A 20954-nucleotide genomic window follows, 5' to 3' on the forward strand; every position below is an offset into this window, starting at 1 on the left:
TCCCACCAACAGTGCATGAGGGTCCCCCTTTCTCCACATCGTCTCCAACATTTGTTGTTTCCTGTCTTCTTAATGTTCACCATTCTCACTGGTGTGAGGTGGTATCTGTGGTTTTGAGTTGTGTTTCCCTGATGGCCAGTGATGCGGAGCATTGTCTCATCTGCTTGGTGGCCATGTCTATGTCTTCCTCTGTGACATTTCTGTTCATGTGTTTTGCCCATTTCACGATTGGATTGTTGGTTTCTTTGCTGTAGAGTTGAATGAGTTCTCTAGAGATCTTAGACACTGGCCCTTTATCTGACGGGTCATTTACAAATATCTTCTCCCATTCTGTGGGTTGTCTTTTACTTTTGTTGAGCATTTCTTTTGCTGTACGGAAGCTCCTCATCTTGATGAAGTCCCAGTGATTCGTTTTTGCTTTTGTTTCTCCGGCCTTCATGGATGTATCTTGCAAGAAGTTGCTGTGGCCAAGTTCAAGAAGGGTGTTCCTGTGTTCTCCTCTAGGATTTTGATGGACTCTTGTCTCACATTTAGATCTTTCATCCATTTTTTGTTTCTCTTTGTTTACGGTGGTGTGAGAGAATGGTCCAGTTTCATTCCTCTGCGTGTGGCTGTCCAATGTTCCCAGCAGCATTTATTGAAGAGACTGTCTTTGTTCCAGTGGATGGTGTTTCTTGCTTTCTTGAATATTAGTTGACCATAGAGTTGAGGGTCCACTTCTGGATTCTCTGTTCTGTTCCGTTGATCTATGTGTCTGTTTTTGTGCCAGTACCACACTGTCTTGATGAGCACAGCTTTGTAGCACAACTTGACATCCAGCATTGTGATGCCCCGGCTCTGGTTTTCTTTTTTCATATTCCCCTGCTACTTGGGGTCTTTTCTGATTCCACACTAATCTTCAGATGATTTGTTCCAACTCTCTGAAGAAAGTCCATGGTATTTCGATAGGGATTGCCTTCCATGTGTAAATTGCCCTGGGTCATGTTGACATTTTCCCAATATATGAATTCTTCCAATCCAGGAGCACGGAATAGTTTTCCATCTCTCTGTGTCTTCCTCAGTTTCTTTCAGACGTGTTCTGTAGTTTTTCAGGTAGGGATCCTTTACCTCTCTGGTTAGGTGTATTCCCAGGTATCTCATGCTTTTGGGTGCAATTGTCAATGGGACTGACTCCTTAATTTCTCTTTCTTCAGTCTCATTGTTAGTGTATAGAAATGCCACTGATTTCTGGGCATTGATTTGGTATCCTGCCACGCTGCCGAATTTCCCGTATGAGTTCTAGCACTCTTGGGGTGAAGTCTTTTGGTTTTCTAGGTACAGTATCATGTCATCTGCGAAGAGGGAGAGTTTGACCTCTTCTTTGACAATTTGAATGCCTTTTATTTCTTTTTGCTGCCTGATTGCTGAAGCTAGGACTTGTAGTAGTATGTTGAGTAGCCATGTTGGGAGTGTATGTCCCTGTCGTGTTCCTGATCTTAGGGGAGAGGCTCCCAGTGTTTCCCCATCGGGAATGATATTTGCTATGGGCTTTTCGTAGATAGATGGCTTTGAAGATGCTGAGGAATGTTCTGTCTATCACTACAGTCTCAAGAGTTTTGATCAGGAATGGATGCTGTATTTTGTCAAATGCTTTCTCTGCATCTATTGAGAGGATCATCTGGTTCTTGTTTTTTCTCTTGTTGATGTGATCCATCCCATTGACTGCTTTACGAGTGTTGAACCAGCCTTGCATCCCGGGGATCAATCCCACTTGGTCATGGCGAGTAATCTTCTTTATGTACTGTTGGATCCTGTTGGCTCGTATCTTATTGAGAATGTTTGCATCCGTGTTCATCGGGGATATCGGTCTATAATTCTCCTTTTTGGTGGGGTCTTTGGTTCTGCAATTAAGGTGATGCTGGCCTCATAGAACGAGTTTGGAAGTATGTATGAATGGACCTAAAGTACCACGATGTATAATTTAAAAGCATCAGAGTCAATTTTGTACAAGGTTAACTTATCCTTTATTACAAATAAAATTCATGAAGCAATTATGAAAAACACAAAATACAGAAACAGCACAACGAAAGGGGAGGGGAAGGCTTCAATTGTGCTGCAGCCATCACGAGCTGCTGCTCGGGGGCGGAGGCTGGTGGCTCCACTGAGGCAGGTGGCAGCTCTGACCCTTTGATGAACTCGAGAGCCAGCGCAGGGACCTGCTCCTCCTTCTGGGGTGGCCAAGAAGCAGGTGGCTCCTCCAGGTCGGAGCAGTGAATCTGAGGTATGACCACCAGGTACCTTGGCTTGACCTCAGCAGCCGGTATCTCAGCCCAGGCCTAGCTCTCAGCACCAGCAGCCAGGACCGGCTCGATCACCTCAGGCCCAGGAGCTTCAGTAGGCCCCACAGTCGGCCTCGGGTGGGCTCTTGCTGTGGTGGTTCCGGGTGTTGCTCCGGGTCCGAAGCCGGTTGCTCCCCTGAGTGAGGCGGCTGCTCCGGCACATCGATGACCTCAATAGCCGGTGGTGGGGCCTGTTCGGCCTCCAGGGCTCCCAAGGGTGCAGGTGGTTCTTCCAGGTCGGGACAGGGATTCAGAGGTCTGACCGCCATGTGTCTTACCTGTACACGGCAGCTGGCATCAGGGCTTGGGCCGAGCCCTCAGCTTCAGCAGCCGGGACCAGCTCCATCCCCTGAGACCCTGAAGGTGCAGCAGGCCCCAGAGTCGGGGCTCGGGCGCGCTCTTGGGGTGGTTCACGGTGTTGCTCGGGGTCCGAAGACAGTATCATCTACAAGACAAAGTATCATCACCAGGACGGACTTTCCACATTCCTCTCAAATCAAGGACCCTCTTCCCACCGCTCAACGTGTGTCAGTCCAAGAGCCCTGGGAGGTCTCCCCAGACTGCAGCCTGTGGGGATGGGGTGTGAGCCTACCCAGTACTCCTGGCCCAGCAGCACGGAGGCTTGATCTGTGTGGCCCACCCTGGCCCCAACTCGGTAACCCCAGTCCTCCTCACCTCCACCCTCAAACTCCGTTTGATGGAGGTTTATGAAACGCGAAAGGTAGCACTCGGCACGACAGTCGAGCACTGAGCCTGGCACGTACTGCCCTGTGAATTTCAGCAGCTTTGTCAGGGCAGGAAATTCTGGGGGATCGTGGAAGTCCTCCTCATAGTAGTCCAGCCAGATGGTCAGGAAGGAGGACATGGCGCTGGGGAGGGACAGGTGGGCAGAGGCGTCAGAAGACAGGGCTCCCTCACACAGAGGTGTCCCGGGGAAGCCCTGCAGGAACTGGGGCCCTCGGCCTCCCACATGGGGCTGTCGGAGGCCAGTGCTGCTCCTTGTCCACCTGCCACCTGGCGGTCCTGCCTGCCACAGGCCTGCTCACTGAGGAGGGGCTGGCACGAAGCCTCTGTGCATGGGAGCCCATGACCAGCGGCGTGACCATCACTGTCTTTCCCGGGGAACCTTCCCTCCCGTGGGTCTGCCCTGCCTCCCTCACGAGGGGCCCCCAGGGGGTGTCCTTCCACTGACTCTAATCTCCCACAGGGCGGGGGCCGTCTGGTCCGTGAGCACTCATTGGCTCTCCTGAGCACCTGCCGTGCACCCGGGTCCAGGTGCCACCATATTGGTGAGTGTGATGCTCCCCATACCCTCTGCTCTGCGTCCCAGGTGTGAGGCAGACAGAGGGTTGGGGGGATAGGCATGGAGGAGGTCTCCCTTTGGGGTCCCAGTCCTCTCCCACAAAGCCCGCACCCCACCCACGGCTCTCCTTTGCTCTTTTCCTGAAGGGGCCTCAGACCTTTACCCTGTCACAGGAATTGCAGACGTGTGGGGTGAGGGGTCCAGCAGCCCCTCCGACCCACAGCCGCCTTGCGGCCCTCCTGGAGAGGGAAGGCTCCCCTGCATGAGCCAGGGCTCACTCACATTTCCCACTGGTCCAGGATTCCTTCCTTCTTGCAAGAATGTATGATGTATCGATACCTAGAGGAGGGAGGGGGGCATCACATGAATCATCCTGTGGACCCAACCTCTCCTCATAGCTGCTGTCACCCTCTGAACCCCAACTAGTCCAGAACCCTGGGGGGCCGTCAGCTCTGTGCGTGGGGTCATGGGCAGCTCCTGGAGAAGCACCTGCACCTGCTGGCGCTTCCTGAATGCTTGAGGAATGAAAGGGCTCCGGCCAGGCCCATGGCCGATATCCAAGTGGGCCAGGGCGCCCCGGTGTCCCCGGGGACCCCTACTGCAAATGCCCCAGGATACAGACCCCAGATGGACTCAAAACTCCCTTTCAATGACAAAACAGGCCAGCTCAAGACCCTGGTGACGGTGGGGAGGCGGCACAGGCTTCGTCATGGGGAGAGAACGACGACTGCTGAGCACAAGCACAGCCCCTCTAGCCGACCTGTCACAGGCCACGCCCGGGGGCTGCCCTGTGGGACCCGACTAGGCCCTGCGTGACTCTACTCCAGTCGGAGGAGCAGCCCCAGGGGCCGGGAAGTTCAGCAAATTCCCCAAGACTCCCAACCAGTAGGTGGCCCATCCCCCTGGGCTGTGGAGTCAGGGTGCTCACTTTGCAAACAGCAGGTCCAGCACCTCTTCAGGGGTGCCATATTCCTCCAAACATTTAGAAATTCAAATAGGAATGGATTGTCCAAGCGCAGCAAGGCAGGCACCAGTTCTTCTACCTGCTGCTCCAGCAGCTCCCTCCGGCTGGGGGTGGTTGGGCAGATCTGATTCCTTCTCAGGGCTGAGGCCCTTTCAGCCTGAGGTGGGACAGAGGAGACGTGCAGCCTGCACTGTAGCCTCCAGACCACCTGGGAGTTGGAGCGCAGACCAAAGCCCGAGCTCTCAGTGGCTGCGGGGGACGGGGGGCAGGGGGGGGCAGGAATGCCCACAGCAGGAACACGGGGCTTGACGCCTGCCGCTCAGTCACTAGGTATCTGACTGGGTTGTGGCTCAGGTCATGGTCTCAGCATCCTGAGATCCCGCCCCTGGCAGGCTCTGCGCTTGGGGCAGAGTGTGCTTGAGGAGCCTGTGTCTCCCTCTTCCGCTCCCTGCTTCTCTGCCTGTCTCTTAAACAGACAAAGTATCCAATAAAGAAATAATCTTAGGGGATAAATTTTCAAAAAAATATGGATCAATACAAGGATCTCAAGTGGGAGGGGTCAGTCTCCCAGGGCCGCTTGTCAGCTGAGTTTTGACAGCACCTCCCTGCATTAACGGCTTCACCCCTTGAATTTGACCACACGTCCCTGTCTCAAGGTGCCCACACGGAGACCTTTCCTTGGGTGGGAGGGCCCAGGGCGTGAGGGCCGCAGGATGTGCAGCGCCACCCTGTGATTTGGCAACAGAAGGGAATCGCATCGAAGTCCTGCATCAGTGAAGGGCTCAGTGGCTGTTGGGACCAACTGGCCTTCTGACATGTTGTGCTGCACACGAGGCCCCTGTGCCTGACCCCGGGGGGGGGGTGGGGGGCAGGGATGCGCTCCTTCAAAACCTAACTGCAGAGTGATAGACATAATACAGTGAGCTCCGTGTCCCTTTGGGGAAAAGTCTCCCAACTCACAAGGACCATGCTCAAGCCTTGGAGAAGGTGGGGAAGGACGTCAGGCAATGGGGCCTCCTGGGAGCACCAGTTAGGAGAAAGCATAGCACAGTGCAAACTACTAGAGAGCGCGTGCGATGAGACACGGTGTGTCTCTTTTTCAAAAGTTTTTATGGGGGATCCCTGGGTGGCGCAGCGGTTTGGCACCTGCCTTTGGCCCAGGGCGCGATCCTGGAGATCCGGGATCGAATCCCACGTCAGGCTCCCGGTACATGGAGCCTGCTTCTCCCTCTGCCTGTGTCTCTGCCTCTCTCTCTCTGTGACTATCATAAATAAATAAAAACGTAAAAAAAATTAAAAAAAAAAAAGTTTTTATGGGCAGCTGGGGTGGCTCAGTGGTTTAGCACTCCCTTCAGCCCAGGGCGTGATCCTGGGGACTCAGGATCCAGTCCCACATCAGACCCCCTGCATGGAGCCTGCTTCTCCCTCTGCTTGTGTCTCTGCTTCTCTCTCTCAGTCTCTCGTGAATAAATAAATAAAATCTTTAAAAAGATTTAATTATAATAAAAAGTTGTTATTACTTATTCATGAGACACAGAGAGAGAGAGGCAGACACACAGACAGAGGTAGAAGCAGTCCCCATGCAGACAGCCCGAGGCGGGACTCGATCCCGGGTCTCCAGGATCAGGGCCTGGGCAGAAGGCAGACGCTAAACCACTGGGCGACCAGGCATCCCCTGAAGGCTCTATTCTGATATTCCTACAAATCTGTGCACAGGGACTCTGCATGCATCTGGCCCAGGCAGGGGCAGGGCCATGGGGGCAAGTTTGGGGAGGAGGAGAATCCAGACTCCTGTAGCAGCAGAAGTCTAGGGGGGAGCCCAGGGGAGCACAGGCTGGCTTCTGGGACCCGGGGCCCTTCCTGCTGCATCGGGGCCCTGGGTGTCGGGTGGCCCCAGCCCCTGCACTCACCTTGAACCCTTGCAGGCCTCCGTTAGCTGTGCTGGGCTGCTTCCTGATCACCACCGGGGTGTGGGGGATGTCCTCTTCCTCCCGCCTCTGCCGCCACCCATTGTCCCATGTGGAGCTCTGTAAAGACAGTGTATGCCAGCCAGGCAGGAGGCCTCAGCGCCCGGTCTGGCCCCTTCGGCTGGGCCGCACACCCAGCTGACTCCATTGCAGACACGCCACAGCACAGCCGGCACACACCTCCCCCAAGGAGAGCAAAGGGATGCTGCTGCAGGGCCTTGGGTTAACTCTGGGGTGGGTAAGAGGCGCCTCGGGAATCCTGTTTCCACCCTGCCCACCGTGACATCAGGGTGACCCTGAAGGGATCACCGGGGAACCTGCTGCCCTGCAAGGTCCTCCAGCCTGGATTCGACCTGCCCACACATCCCTGGTTCCCTGAAGAGGAGGGGATGGATGGGGCTGCCCAGGATGGCTGGCACAGGTGGCCTGGCCTGGCCTGCTCTGTATTACCCTACGGCGCCTCCTGAAAAACTCCCTGAGGCGTTGGGTTTGACGGTGGCACCAACGTCTCCAGCATTCGAAGCAGCCGCATCCCTGGGGTTCCTGGCATTGCTCGAAACTGGGAAAGCCGGAAGGGAACATCTTTCAGTAGCAGAAGTCTCCTGAAAGTGAGCCTGAGGTGGGGCTGCACTAGAATGTGGGGGCCTGGGTGCAGGGGTTCCAAGTTCTGTTGGCCTCTGTTGTGAAAGAAGTGACCTCACTGCCTGGGCCCCCCTCCCTGAGTCCACTCCTGGAGGAAGCTTCAGGAGCAGCGCTTGGGGCTGCCGACGGCTCCCTCAGGCACAAAGATACAGGACCACACAAAAACTTGTACATAAGTGATCTTGATCCACAGTATTCAAATGTTTATGATTCCGAATGATTTATTTGGTCAAAATATAGGACCAAACCACATAAATGCTTGCACATAGATGATATTCATTTACAATAACAGAAAACTGTAAATAATCCAAATGTCTATCAGGAAGCAAAGGGCTAAAATGTTGTGTTATGTTTATACAATGGAATAATTTGCAGCGGTAAACAGGAATGAGCTGCTGATGCACGCAACCACACAAACGAACGTCAGAAATTGGAAAATAATGAAAAATGAAAAAAAGAAAGAATGGAAAATAAAAACCTGTTACAGAAGAGTAAATGCTCTAGAATTCCCATTTATACGAATCTCTAGAAAGATAAAGATATAGTGACAGGAAACAGCAACGATTGCCTTCCCCTGGGGCTGAAGTGAGAATATGATTTGGAAAAGACTGAGAAAACATGATCGGAATAATGTAAAGATCCTACATCTTTTTTTTTTCCTTTTATTATTTTTTATAAATTTATTTTTTATTGGTGTTCAATTTGTCAACATGTAGAATAACACCCAGCGCTCATTCCGTCAAGTGCCCACCTCAGTGCCCGCCACCCAGTCACCCCCGCCCTCCTCCCTTTCTACCACCCCTAGTTCGTTTCCCAGAGTTAGGAGTCTTATATTCTGTCTCCCTTTCTGATATTTCCCACTCATTTTTTCTCCTTTCCCTTTTATTCCCTTTCACTATTTTTTATATTCCCCAAATGAAATAGACCATATAATGTTTGTCCTTCTCCGATTGACTTATTTCACTCAGTATCATACCCTATTTCGACAGTTCCATCCACGTCGAAGCAAATGATGGGTATTTGTCGTTTCTTTGATCGTTGTAGTAGTTCCCAGGTGTATAAATTTGTTAAAACTCACCAAAATTTACCCTAGGTGAAATTCAGTACATTTTCTTGTATGTAAATGACATCTCAGTAGAGTTGATTTAGAAACAATAGAATGCACAAAAATGTCAGGATTTAAGACTGATAAAATAGTAAATTGTCTTGAATGAAAATGAGACCCAGCGGCCCAGATTGATTGGTAGCAACGGAGAAAAAAAGGATTGTGATTTATTGAGTACCTACTAGGTATAAGGCATTCTGCTAAGCACTAGAATGTGCTATTTTATGTTTTTAAATTAACCCAGAGCGTAGTAGTATTAATCCACTTTACAGGTGAAGAAACTAATACTGAGGGAGTTTATGTTCCTAGACAGCGTGCCTGTTCTCACACCCAGTTAAGTGGTCACGCCAGGCCCCAACTCCAGCCGCGTGGGACTCTAAACTACTCCTATTTTTCTGCCATCTTCGTTATATTTCCTAAAGAACAGGAATAGAACAGTCAAGAAGAACAAAAAAAATCTTAGAAGGATATTATATTTAAAAATAACTGTACAATTGAGAAACTAAGATCACATTCCACATAATTTTGGTATTGCTTAAGGATTGCTAAGAGTTTGGAATCCCTTGCTAATAAACATCTGCTCTCTGTCTCAGCTCACGCCAGCAGATGAGACATACACAGCACAAAGAAGTGTTGTAGTACAAACTCCAGACCTCAGAGTTCCAAAAGGAAAGTGATCTCCCTCAGAGCCCATTAAAACTGCCCACACTTGAGCGGCATGCCTGCAGCGGGGTGGTTTCCACGCCTCAGATGCTCCTAGGTCTTCAGGGCCACAATCTGAACCACAGGCAGCAGGAATTCAAGTTGGCTCTCTCCAGTAGCTCTACCCCCATTGATTGTTTTTTTTTTTTTTTTAATTTTTATTTATTCATGGTAGGCACACAGTGAGAGAGAGAGAGGCAGAGACACAGGCAGAGGGAGAAGCAGGCTCCATGCACCAGGAGTCTGACGTGGGATTCGATCCCGGATCTCCAGGATCGCGCCCTGGGCCAAAGGCAGGCGCCAAACCGCTGCGCCATCCAGGGATCCCTACCCCCATTGATTCAGTGGTGGCTGCCTTGAGGTCATGAACTGACTAAACCCAAAGGCCTGAATTCCTTTTAACCCTGAACCCCCCCCCCCCAACTTCCTGAAATTCCTTTAGGTCAGTGAATTATCTAGAACCAGGATTGACCTTTAGAGTTGTTTGGAACACACCTGAATCTACAATTAAGCACAACCTTACTATTTTTTCCTCTAGTTTCTAATAGAATATGGCTGCACAGTATTTTATTACTATTCAGAAGACTATAGATATAGATGTATCTATCTTGTTCTTCTCGTTCTATTACTCGACTCCAGATAATTTCAAAATTACCTCGCTGATGAAATAACTTTAGAATTAGAATATTGTGTGTCATAACTGTAGGTATTGTTAATTTGGTTTTAACCAAAAGAATTTTGACTTCTCTTACTGGACAATTACTTGTTTATTGACGATAGTAAAACATGAGGTCTTTATGGGATTTTTTTTTTTTTTTAATTTCTATGAGGAAAAATCATTACCCCTTCAGAAAATTTCTGGGTAAGTTTCCAGTTAAAAAAAAAGAAAAAAACCACCCATTTTAAAACAGATTCATTATATTCAGACCCAGAATGGGCTATGAAGAAAATTCTTTTCTCAGATCTTTGAACACTGAAGTGCCTCAGGGCTCAGGCCCTAGTCCTTTCTGTTTACAGTCACTCCGGGTCGGTCCGGAGTGGTATCATCTCCTGTCCTGCCTTCCGTGCTGTTTGTAGGTGGACACCTCCCACATTCATCATTCTCCCACTGAATTGTAATATCCAACTACTCATTTAACCTCTTCTCGTTTCTGCAAATAAACATGATCTCACCCAACTCCACCCAAACAATATTCATCTGTAGTCTTCACCCCTATGACTTGATTGCAAGGCTGTCTTCCCAGTTACTCAGCCCCAGACCTCAGAGTTGTCTTTAATTCCTTGCTGTCTTTCAAACTCCCATCCAGTGCATCAGCAAAGAAAACTTTTATCTTGACCTTCAATATAGATCCAAAATTCAGCTGTTTTCTATTATCTCCACTGCTAGATCCTAATTCAAGTGACCATCTTCTCTTGCCTGAATTCTTCAGAAGTCTTTTGTGGGGTTTTCTTGCCTTTCCCTATGCCCCGCTGTAAGATTCTACAGAGAGCAGCCATTTCGATCCACTTAAAGCAAAAGTAAGATCCTATAACTCTTCTGAAACCATTTGAAGGCTCACCCAGCCCAGTCAGTATAAAAGCCAAAGTGAGGATGGTGGTCAAAAGGCCTATGTGATCTGTCTGCCCTTCCTGGTCTCTTTTATCACAACCTCTATGTCTGCCTTCCTGACCATCTGCGTCTTCCTTTACTGTTTCTCAGAAACCCATACAAGTTCCCACCCTTAGACTCATTCTAGCTCGTTCCCTTGCCTAGAAAATTCTTTGTCTAGAATTTCTCTTAGAAAGCCTTCTCTTGCTTCAAGTCTGTTCCCAGAAGTAACCTGTTCATGAAGGCCTACATTGATCATTTATTCAAACAGTAAATCCCATCTCCGTGGCACACCTCATTTCCATTGTCCTGCTCCATTTTTTCGTTGCTACACGTCTCTTTCTAAAACGCAATATGATGCTTTGTATTTGTTGCTAATTACTGGCTTCCCACTCTAGGAGCTTCACCAGAGCAGGAACTTTTGTATCTTTCCGTCTCTGCTCTACCCAACGAGGTGAAGACAGTGCTTTACATAAGATAATAGCTTATTGAATAATTGAACAAAGTATGAGATGTGGGTGGTATGGCCATAGACTTTCAGAATAAAAATCAAAGTCCAAAGGTTATGATCAGGGTCCTACATATTCTGGCCCCGGAACGCTCTCTAAACTGCACCTCAATGGAGTCCATTCAAGTCATGCTCCTCCTTCATGGGCCCTCTGAGACCCAGTTATCTCTGCTGCAGGACAGTTATCTCACTTTGTAACTCTCTGTAATTCATTCATGTGATTTTTTTTCTTTCAAGATTTGATTTGAACTCAAGTTAATTACCAATTAGTGTAGTATTAGTTTCATGGGTAGAATTTAGTGATTTGTCACTTGCATAGAACACCCAGAGTGTTCATTACATGACGTGCCCTTCTTAATGCCCATCACTCATTTATCCCACCCCCCTCCGCACCTCCCCTGAGCAACTCTCAGTTTGTTCCCCAGAGTTAAGAGTCTCTTGCAGTGTGCCTTCCTGTCTGATTTCTTGATCAATGTCTGTCTCTGCACCGTAAGCTTCAGGAGACTGGGTTCCTTGTTTGGTTTTGTTAATAATCATTTTCCCTGTACCAACCATATTTCTGGCTCAATAAAAATGTGAATGAATCATGGATGGATGGATGGATGGATGGATGGATGGATGGATGGATGGATGAATGAATAAATAAAAGTAATGAGTAAGTTTTTTATCCTTCAGATTCAAAGAATAGTATTAAATCAAAGTATAGTTTGAGGAGGGTGACTGGGTCCAATTGAGGCCATACAGACACGTGTCTCTGATGCTATAACTTAAGGATAGATTTTTTTTTCTTGATAGAAAAAGCGATTTATTGATACAGATATTGACATCACATAAGTGATTTTTGTTGTGCCCAAGATTTCATATCCGAGAAACCACCAAGGAGCTGACACCGAAGCAAACACATGAGGGTTTATTTAGAAGCTCGAGCTTGTGTCTAAGTATACTCGACACAGGGGAGCAGGGACTTGGACCCTGAGGTGGGTTCCAGCTTAGTTTTATGGGCTGGTCTAGGGGACCTCCAGAAGGGCTGGAGGAATTTTTCAAGTTCTGTTTACATTCTGATATGGGGCTTTCAAGGGCATTGAGCTCTGTTCTCGTTCTAATATGGGCTTTTCTAGGGAGTTAAGCTGTAAGCTGCTTTTTTTCCTGTAACTGAAGTAATGTCAAGTTCAGCTCTTATTCCCAGGGCCTGGGATGGCCGTACTTGTGCTAACACTGAACTTAACGTGGAATGGCCTTATTTTCTCCGCCTCCACAGTTTTCTGTAAGGATTACAACTTAAAGCAATTTTAGGAGCTAACAGAAAATTCTAGGTAGGCTGCTTCTATGTAGGGCTGCAACTACTATGAGACCCATGTCTATAGATCAGAATAGCTGGCCGTCAGGAAGAAAAGCTAGTCATTAGTGGCCAAGAGCCAGGGAAAACCAGTCCATGGAACTGAAATTAAAATAACATAAACTGTCTGACTCTGCTGGGAGCTGAGGTAGAGTCAATTATTTCCTTATCGATTTTTTTTTAAGAATAGATTTTAAAACCAGTAGAAAAGAATAAAATACATACCTGTCAGTCAATCCTCCGAAAGTATTTTGTTCACAACCAAAATGTTAATAGGTGCTGAGCAACTGTCAATTTAGAATATAATCTCTAACATGTTTTAAGTGTATTAACATAAAACATTGCAATGTTTTAACATGTGTTAAACATTAAATGTGAGGTTTTGATGGTCACTTGGGTGATTCTCTATGACTCTCAATTGAGTCATTGAAAAATATCATTATGTAAAGACACTTTGATTTAACTGTCCCACCTGGAATATGGGGGTGGGGGTCAAGATTTCCTGAAAAGGATTCTAGGAGGTTGTTTCCAAAGCAGGGCTCATTATTTCAGAGGATAACATGTAAAAGGAAATAATAAGTTGTAGTTATATAAATGACGGATGTCCCCTTCTAGCTGCATTGGTACAATTCCTTTCAGAAGTAGGATTTTTTCAGGTGAATAACCTCAGCTCATGTTAAGAGAAGTTTGTATTGTGACCTAAAGGTAAATTCAACCTGAAAAAAATGTAGTGTCCCGAGTTTGGTTTCCTCCAAGTGCCCTATCCTGGAAATCTCACCAACTTTTCTCAACTGTTTATGAATTCTTATCATTACAAGGGGGGAAAAAGTTGACATTTGTAACACTTGCCACTCTTGGTGGCTTGAGAAAAGTGCAAAAACAGTTGAACTCCTTCCCAGTTAACTGAAAATGTCAAGAGATGGTTCAAAAAATGAGGAGGAGGAGGAGGAGGAGAAGGAGAAGAAAAGAGGAAGAGGGTACTTCATGTATTTCACACAGTGGGGATTCGAGGAAAGAATTCTGGGTTGAGTGTAACTGACATGTTGTATAGTAAAGATGTCTCTTAGCAGTGGAAACTTAATAGATTTAGTGAAATGGTAATACCTTCCAGAGCCTAGATTGCTTACTGAGGCAGAACTACATAAAGTGATGTCGGATGGAGGGATTTATCTAAAAACTAGCTTTGTCCTGGGTCACTGAGTTTCTGCATGATCTTGCAAAAAACAAGGGGAAAAGTGATTTTGTATAACTATAAACTTTCTGACCCGTGATGAAGTATAGAGAAGGCATAAAAATGAGAGATGAAAATCGAAGGGAATCAAAAAATCACCGGGATGAAGTCACTTTTGCTGGGAACTATGAAAGGAAGCACACACACTTCCAGTGTGCTTCCTGCCGTTTTGTTCATAAACAGCAGAACCACTTTAAGAAAAATGTGTTTGTCTCTGTTACCTTCCTGCGGCCTCTCTGTACTTTCTGCATCCCATCTCTGTCCATATCGCTGAGAACTGGGATGATGCTCCCTTGGACCAATGGATGGTGAGTAGGGAAGAAAGCTCAGAGGTGACATAGTCCCTCTGCTCTATAACTGCCATCTGTGTGTCAGAAACAGCATGGTTTGGGATTTTTCGCTACCGGAAGGTGACAAGCTAGCCTGTTCCCGTTTCACAGATGCCAGCAGAAGACACAAGACTTCTGGGTCAGTGACCTAAGACTTGGTTACCCATGGCAGAAGCATCCAGAGCTTCAGGTCGGTTCATGTTGGTTCTCATGCCTACCTCATTCCACAGGAACATTGCAAAGACCTCAGCATGCAGCCTGTACACTCATGAGTGTGTTCCCAGAGAGGAAAACTGAGTTTTAGAGCAAGAGCAGACAGGCTGGCTCTGTGTCTAGGAGGAAACGTCTCCTCATCCCTCAGAGTTGCTCAGGACAAATACAATCCTGAGGGGTGGCCCCAGATAGAGGGTGGTCAGGACTTTGCATTTCTTGTAGGTACAAGGAGTACATTTAGGGACACTTGTGGCCAATGGCAGGTTACCTCTCCCCATGCTCGGACAAAGACCCACTCCTGCCACTCATATGGCTCAGCTACTCTTCAGGTTACACACCTCAGGCCCTAAATCCATAGGGCCTGGGTGTAAACCCCAGTTTTACCAGTTATTAGCTTCAAACAAGTTATTTAACCACTTTGTGCCTTGGTTTCCCATCAATGATTAGGACAATAATGAAGCCACTTGCTAGGATTAAATGACTTTTTTTTTTTTTAAAGATTTTATTTATTTACTCATGAGGGACACAGAGAGAGAGAGAGAGGTAGAGACACAGGCAGAGGGAGAGGCAGGCTCCATGCAGGGAGCCCGACGTGGGACTCGATCCCGGGTCTCCAGGATCACGCCTTGGGCTGCAGGCAGTGCCAAACCGCTGAGCCACTGGGGCTGCCCGGATTAAATGACTTAACACAAGTATTGCACTTAGAACAGGTCCTAGTCCGCAGTAAGTAGTACTTCTGTCTCATCATGTGTTTCGCTTCTAACTTACTAGTTACCCTTTGGATAATTTCATAATTTTTCATTCTAATTCCTCAACTAGGATTTCATGAGAAAATTAAGCCCTCATGCCCCCACACCTGCATCATAAGCAATGACTTAACTTCTCCCCTATGCTTCTAGGATGTTAGCTATCGACACTCCTCAAAGAATTGAGAAAATGATGACCTGAATTAGGTTCCATGGTCTATCCTTCAGATTGGAATCCCAGGGTTAAAATTTAATTTTTGAGGTCCCTGGGTAGCTCAGTGGGTTGAGCAACTGACTCTTGGTTTCTGCTTGGGTCACAATTTTGGGGTCCTGGGATCAAGCCCCAAATCAGGCTCTGAGCTCAGTGGGACATCTGCTTGAGGTTCTCTCCTCCTCCCTCTCCCCCTCCTCCTCCTGCTCATGCTCTCTATCTCTTTTTCTGTCTCTCTAAAACATAAATAAATCTTTTGAGATAGAAAACCTTTTTTTTTTTTTTTTTTTTTTTTTTTGCCCTTAATGGACAGACCTCACTGTAGGCTACCATATATCTCCCTGGCCAGTCCGTAGGGACCACAGCTCTTCTAGTCAGTGGCGCTCCTTTGATCAGGGAACAATCTAGTGCTGTTGGCCTCTGCAGCCTGTCCCATTCATCACTGTGTGGCTGGGCCTACTACCACTAAGTCTGACACCAGTCGATACAGCAAAATGATTTTTTTAATCACTCAGTGAAGGGTGTAGCCAGGACCATCATCGACAGCTTATCCCCCTTCCCCGACTCTATCTTTTTCTTGAATTTGAATCCTAGTATAAATGACTTTAAGGGGCAGTTCTTTTATCTCTTCTACTTAGTTCTGTAAGAAGTAAACTGGAAGATGCGGTACATCATCTGCAGCTAAATACGCTTCCCAAGACCGTGTCTTTTAGAATACGCTCAGCTAACTTTTGCAACAAGGCTAACAGAAGATAGTTTATACATACCCAGGAGATTTTGGAAAATATGCTCCAGGCACATTGCTTTCTGGTGATAAAGATGAGAAAATCTAGTAAAACAAGAGTGTTTGACAGATCCTAGACGGTTTCCCTCCAAAATCCTATATCTCACATAGACTGTCAGGAAATCCTGGATCATGTTCAGTGCAAATCTGGAGGTTCTGACATGAGACCCATATGCTTCAACTATCAGGCTGGCAGAAGACAGAATGCCATTCCATTGCACAGGTTTTGGCACTTGACAAATTATTGGTCTTGGGAGCTATCCCACTTCCATCTGAGATTGGCCACAGGCTGTCTGGAAATAAAAGTAGTTCCCCAAAAAAGATCTTTTAAGATATTTGGACTCAGATAAATTCCAGTTGAGACCCCAGAATTCTTACCATATTAATTTCATTTTGAAAAAATTTTTTTTATTTATAAATTTATATTTTATGGTGTTCAATTTGCCAACATATAGCATAACACCCAGTGCTCATCCGGTCAACTGCCCCCCTCAGTGCCCATCACCCAGTCACCCCCACTCCTCGCCCACCTCCCCTTGCACCACCCCTAGTTCGTTTCCCAGAGTTAGGAGTCTCTCATGTTCTGTCTCCCTCCCTGATATTTCCCACTCATTTTTTCTCCTTTCCCCTTTATTCCCTTTCACTATTTTTTATATTCCCCAAATGAATGAGACCATATAATGTTTGTCCTTCTCCGATTGTCTTATTTCACTCAGCAGAATACCCTCCGGTTCCATCCATGTCGAAGCAAATGGTAGGTGTTTGTCGTTTCTAATGGCTGAGGAATATTCCATTGTATACAAGGACCACACCCTCCTTATCCATTCGTCTTTCAGTGGGCACCAATGCTCCTTCCACAGTTTGGCTATTGTGGACATTGCTGCTAGAAACATCGGGGTGCAGGTGTCCCGGCGTTTCATTGCATCTGAATCTTTGGGGTAAATCCCCAACAGTGCAATTGCTGGGTCATAGGGCAGATCTATTTTTAACTCTTTGAGGAAGCTCCACACAGTTTTCCAGAGTGGCTGCACCAGTTCACATTCCCACCAACTGTGTAAGAGTGTTCCCTTTTCTCCGCATCCTCTCCAACATTTGTGGTTTCCTGTCTTGTTAATTTGCCCCATTCTCACTGGTGTGAGGTGGGATCTCATAGTGGTTTTGATTTATATTTCCCTTATGGCAAGTGATGCAGAGCATTTTCTCATGTGCATGTTGGCCTTGTCTATGTCTTCCTCTGAGATTTCTGTTCATGTCTTTTGCCCATTTCATGATTGGATTGTTTGTTTCTTTGGTGTTGAGTTTAATAAGTTCTTTATAGATCTTGGAAACTAGCCCCTTTATCTGATACGTCTTTTGCAAATATCTTCTCCCATTCTGTAGGTTGTCTTTTAGTTTTGTTGACTGTATCCTTTGCTGTGCAAAAGCTTCTTATCTTGATGAAGTCCCAATAGTTCATTTTTGCTTTTGTTTCTCTTGCCTTCATCGATGAATCTTCAAGAAGTTACTGTGGCCACGTTTGAAAAGGGTGTTGCCTGTGTTCTCCTCTGGGATTTTGATGGATTCTTGCCTCACATTTAGATCTTTCATCCATTTTGAGTTTATCTTTGTTTACGGTGTGAGAGAGTAGTCTAGTTTCATTCTTCTGCATGTGGTTGTCCAATGTTCCCAGCACCATTTATTGAAGAGACTGTCTTTCTTCCAGTGGATAGTCTTTCCTCCTCTGTTGAATATTAGTTGACCATCGAGTTGAGGGTCCACTTTTGGATTCTCTATTCTGTTCCATTGAACTATGTGTCTCTTTTTGTGCCTGTACGACACTGACTTGGTGAGCACAGCTTTGTTGCGCAACCTGAAATCCGGCATTGTATTGCCCCCAGCTGTCGTTTTCTTTTCTAATATTTCCCTGGCCATTCGTGGTCTTTTCTGATTCCACACAAATCTTAAAATAATTTGTTCCAACTCTCTGAAGAAACTCCTTGGTATTTTGAGAGGGATTCCATTAAACGTGTACATTGCCCTGGGTCACGTTGACATTTTCCCAATATTAATTCTTCGGATCCATGAGCATGGATCTCTTTGTGTCTTCCTCAGTCTCTTTCAGACATGTTCTGTCATTTTTTGGGTAGAGATCCTTTACCTCTTTGGTTAGGTTTATTCCTAGGTAGTGCATGCTTTTGGGTGCCATTGTAAATGGGGTTGACTCCTTAATTTCTCTTTCTTCAGTCTCATCGTTAGCGTCTAGAAAGGCCACTGATTTCTGGGCATTGCTTTTGTACCCTGCCACACTGCCAAATTGCTGTATGAGTTCTAGCAATCTTGGGGTGGAGTCTTCTGGGTTTTCTATGTAGAGTATCATGTCATCTGCGAAGAGGGAGAGTTTGAGTTCTTTGCTGATTTGAATGCCCTTTATTTCTTCTTGTTGTCTGATTGCTGAGGATAGGACTTCTAGTACTATGTTGAATAGCAGTGGTGAGAGTGGACATCCCTGTCTTGTTCCTGATCTTAGGGGAAAGGCTCCCAGTGCTTCCCCATTGAGAATTATATTTGCTGTGGGCTTTTCGTAGATGGCTTTTAAGATGCTGAGGAATGTTCCCTCTATCCCTACACTCTGAAGAGTTTTGATCAGGAATGGATGCTGTATTTTGTCAGAGGCTTTCTCTACATCTCTTGAGAGGATCATATGGTTCTTGTTTTTTCTCTTGCTGATATGATCAATCACATTGATTGTTTTATGAGTGTTGAACCAGCCTTGAATCCCGGGGATAAATCCTACTTGGTCATGGTGAATAATCTTCTTAATGTATTGTTGTATCCTATTGGCTAGTACCTTGCTGAGAATTTTTGCGTCTATGTTCATCAGAAATATTGGTCTAAAATTCTCCTTTTTGGTGGGGTCTTTGTCTGATTTTGGAATTAAGGTGATGCTGGCCTGAAAGAACGAGTTTGGAAGTATTCCATCTATCTTTCCGAACAACCATAGTAGAAGAGGTATGATTTCTTTAAACGTTTGATGGCATTCCCCAGGGAAGCCATCTGGCCCTGGACTTTTGTGTCTTGGGAGGTTTTTGATGACTGCTTCAATTTCCTCCCTGGTTACTGGCCTGTTCAGGTTTTCTATTTCTTCCTGTTCCAGTTTTGGTAGTTTGTGGTTTTCCAGAAATGTGTCCATTTCCTGTAGATTGCCCTATTTATTGGCGTATAGCTGCTTATAATATTTTTTTAAAATCATTTGAATCTCCTTCGTGTTGGTAGTGATCTCTCCTTTCTCATTCATGGTTTTATTAATTTGAGCCTTTTCTCTCTTCTTTTTAATAAGGCTGGCTCATGGTTTATCGATATTCTTAATTCTTTCAAAGAACCAATTCCTGGTTTTGTTGATCTGTTCCACAGTTTTTCTGGTCTCTATTTCATTGAGTTCTGCTCGAATCTTTATTAACTCTCTTCTTCTGCTGGGTGTAGGATCTGTTTGCTGTTTTTTCTCTAGCTCCTTTAGGTGCAAGGTTAGCTTTTGTATTTGAGTTCTCTCCAGTTTTTGGATGGCTGCTTGTATTGTGATGTATTTCCCCCTCAGAACTGCTTTTGCTGTATCCCCAATATTTTGAATGGTTGTATCTTCATTCTCATTAGTTTCCATGAATCCTTTTAATTCTTCCTTAATTTCCTGGTTGACCCTTTCACCTTTTAGCAGGATGGTTCTTAACCTCCACGTGTTTGAAATCCTTCCAAACTTCTTGTTGTGATTTAGTTCTAATTTCAAGGCATTATGGTCTGAGAATATGCAGGGGACGATCCCAATCTTTTGGTATTGGTTACGACCTGATTTGTGACCCAGAATGTGGTCTCTTCTGGAGAAAGTTCCATGTGCACTTGAGAAGAATGTGTATTTAGTTGCATTTGGATGTAAAGTTCTGTAGATATCTGTGAAATCCATCTGGCCCAGTGTATCATTTACAGCCCTTGTTTCTTTGGAGATGTGCTTAGACGGCCTATCGACCTGTCGAGTGTAGAAAGTGCTACATTGAAGTCATCAAGTGTAAGTGTATTAGTATCTAAGTATATCTTAACTTTGTTATTAATTGATTAATATATTTGGCAGCTCCCACATTCGGGGCATATATATTGATGATTGTTAAGTCTTCTTCTTGGATAGGTCCTTTAAGTATGATATAGTGTCCCTCTTCATCTCTCACTACAGTCTTCGGGTTAAACTTTAGTTTCTCTGATATAAGGATGGCCACCCCTGCTTTCTTTTGAGGACCATTTGAATGGTACATGGTTCTCCAACCTTTTATTTTCAGGCTGTAGGTGTCCTTCTGTCTAAAATGAGTCTCTTGTAGACAGCAAATAGATAGGTCCTGCTTTTTTATCCAGTCCTGCTTTTTTACTCTGCGCCTTTGATGGGGTCATCAAGCCCATTCACGTTCAGAGTTACTATTGAAAGATAGGAGTTCAGTGTCATCATGATACCTATTCAGTCCCTGTTTTTGTGGATTGGACTTCCTCTTAAAGAGAAATTTTGTGAGTCTCCCTTAAAATTTCTTGCAGAGCTGGTTTGGTAGTCACATATTCTTTCAGTTCCTGCCTATCTTGGAAGCTCTTCATCTCTCCTTCTATTCTGAATGAGAGCCTTGCTGGATAAAGTATTCTTGGTTGCATGTTCTTCTCATTTAGGACCCTGAATATATCCTGTCAGCCCTTTCTGGCCTGCCAGGTCTCTATGGAGAGGTCTGCTGTTAATCTAATATTTCTCCCCATAAAAGTTAGAGATTTCTTACCTCTTGCTGCTTTAAGGATCTTCTCTTTATCTTTCGAATTTGCATGCTGCAGTATTAATTGTTGAGGTGTTGACTGATTTTTATTGATTTTAGGGGGCAGATCTATTTTCTGGATCTGAATACCTGTTTCCCTTCCCAGATTAGGAAAGTTTTCAGCTATGATTTGTTCAAATACATATTCTGGACCTCTGTCCCTTTCAGGCCCTCAGGAACCCCAATTAAATGTAGATTT

The 20954-nt window shown here is 45.9% G+C and overlaps 1 protein-coding gene and 1 long non-coding RNA gene across 2 annotated transcripts in view; one reads left to right on the forward strand and one right to left on the reverse strand.

Annotated features, from left to right (window-relative positions):
* Nucleotides 1-20954, forward strand: part of LOC119877086 — an 82088-nt gene that overhangs the window by 35692 nt on the left and 25442 nt on the right. The gene's annotated exons all lie outside the window — the stretch shown is intronic.
* Nucleotides 1996-7214, reverse strand: LOC102152352 (ral guanine nucleotide dissociation stimulator-like). Its single transcript, XM_038559253.1, has 6 exons — nucleotides 7003-7214; nucleotides 6496-6612; nucleotides 4550-4742; nucleotides 3904-3960; nucleotides 2994-3187; nucleotides 1996-2763 (listed from the first exon to the last, which is right to left on the reverse strand). The coding sequence occupies exons 1-5, from the start codon at nucleotides 7132-7134 to the stop codon at nucleotides 3168-3170; spliced, it is 519 nt and encodes a 172-aa protein (XP_038415181.1). The 5' UTR covers nucleotides 7135-7214; the 3' UTR covers nucleotides 1996-2763; nucleotides 2994-3167.

The sequence above is a fragment of the Canis lupus genome, chromosome 16 (assembly GCF_011100685.1).
Source record: "Canis lupus familiaris isolate Mischka breed German Shepherd chromosome 16, alternate assembly UU_Cfam_GSD_1.0, whole genome shotgun sequence".
Taxonomy (NCBI): domain Eukaryota; kingdom Metazoa; phylum Chordata; class Mammalia; order Carnivora; family Canidae; genus Canis; species Canis lupus.

Coding starts and splice junctions, on each gene's coding strand:
- LOC102152352 (XM_038559253.1), bottom strand. CDS start 7,134: ATGTTCCCTTCCGGCTTTCCCAGTTTCGAGCAATGCCAGGAACCCCAG. Junction 6,613..7,002: donor TTTTCAGGAGGCGCCGTAGG/GTAATACAGAGC, acceptor CTGTCTTTACAG/AGCTCCACATGGGACAATGG. Junction 3,188..3,903: donor ATCCTGGACCAGTGGGAAAT/GTGAGTGAGCCC, acceptor GTCCCTCCCCAG/CGCCATGTCCTCCTTCCTGA.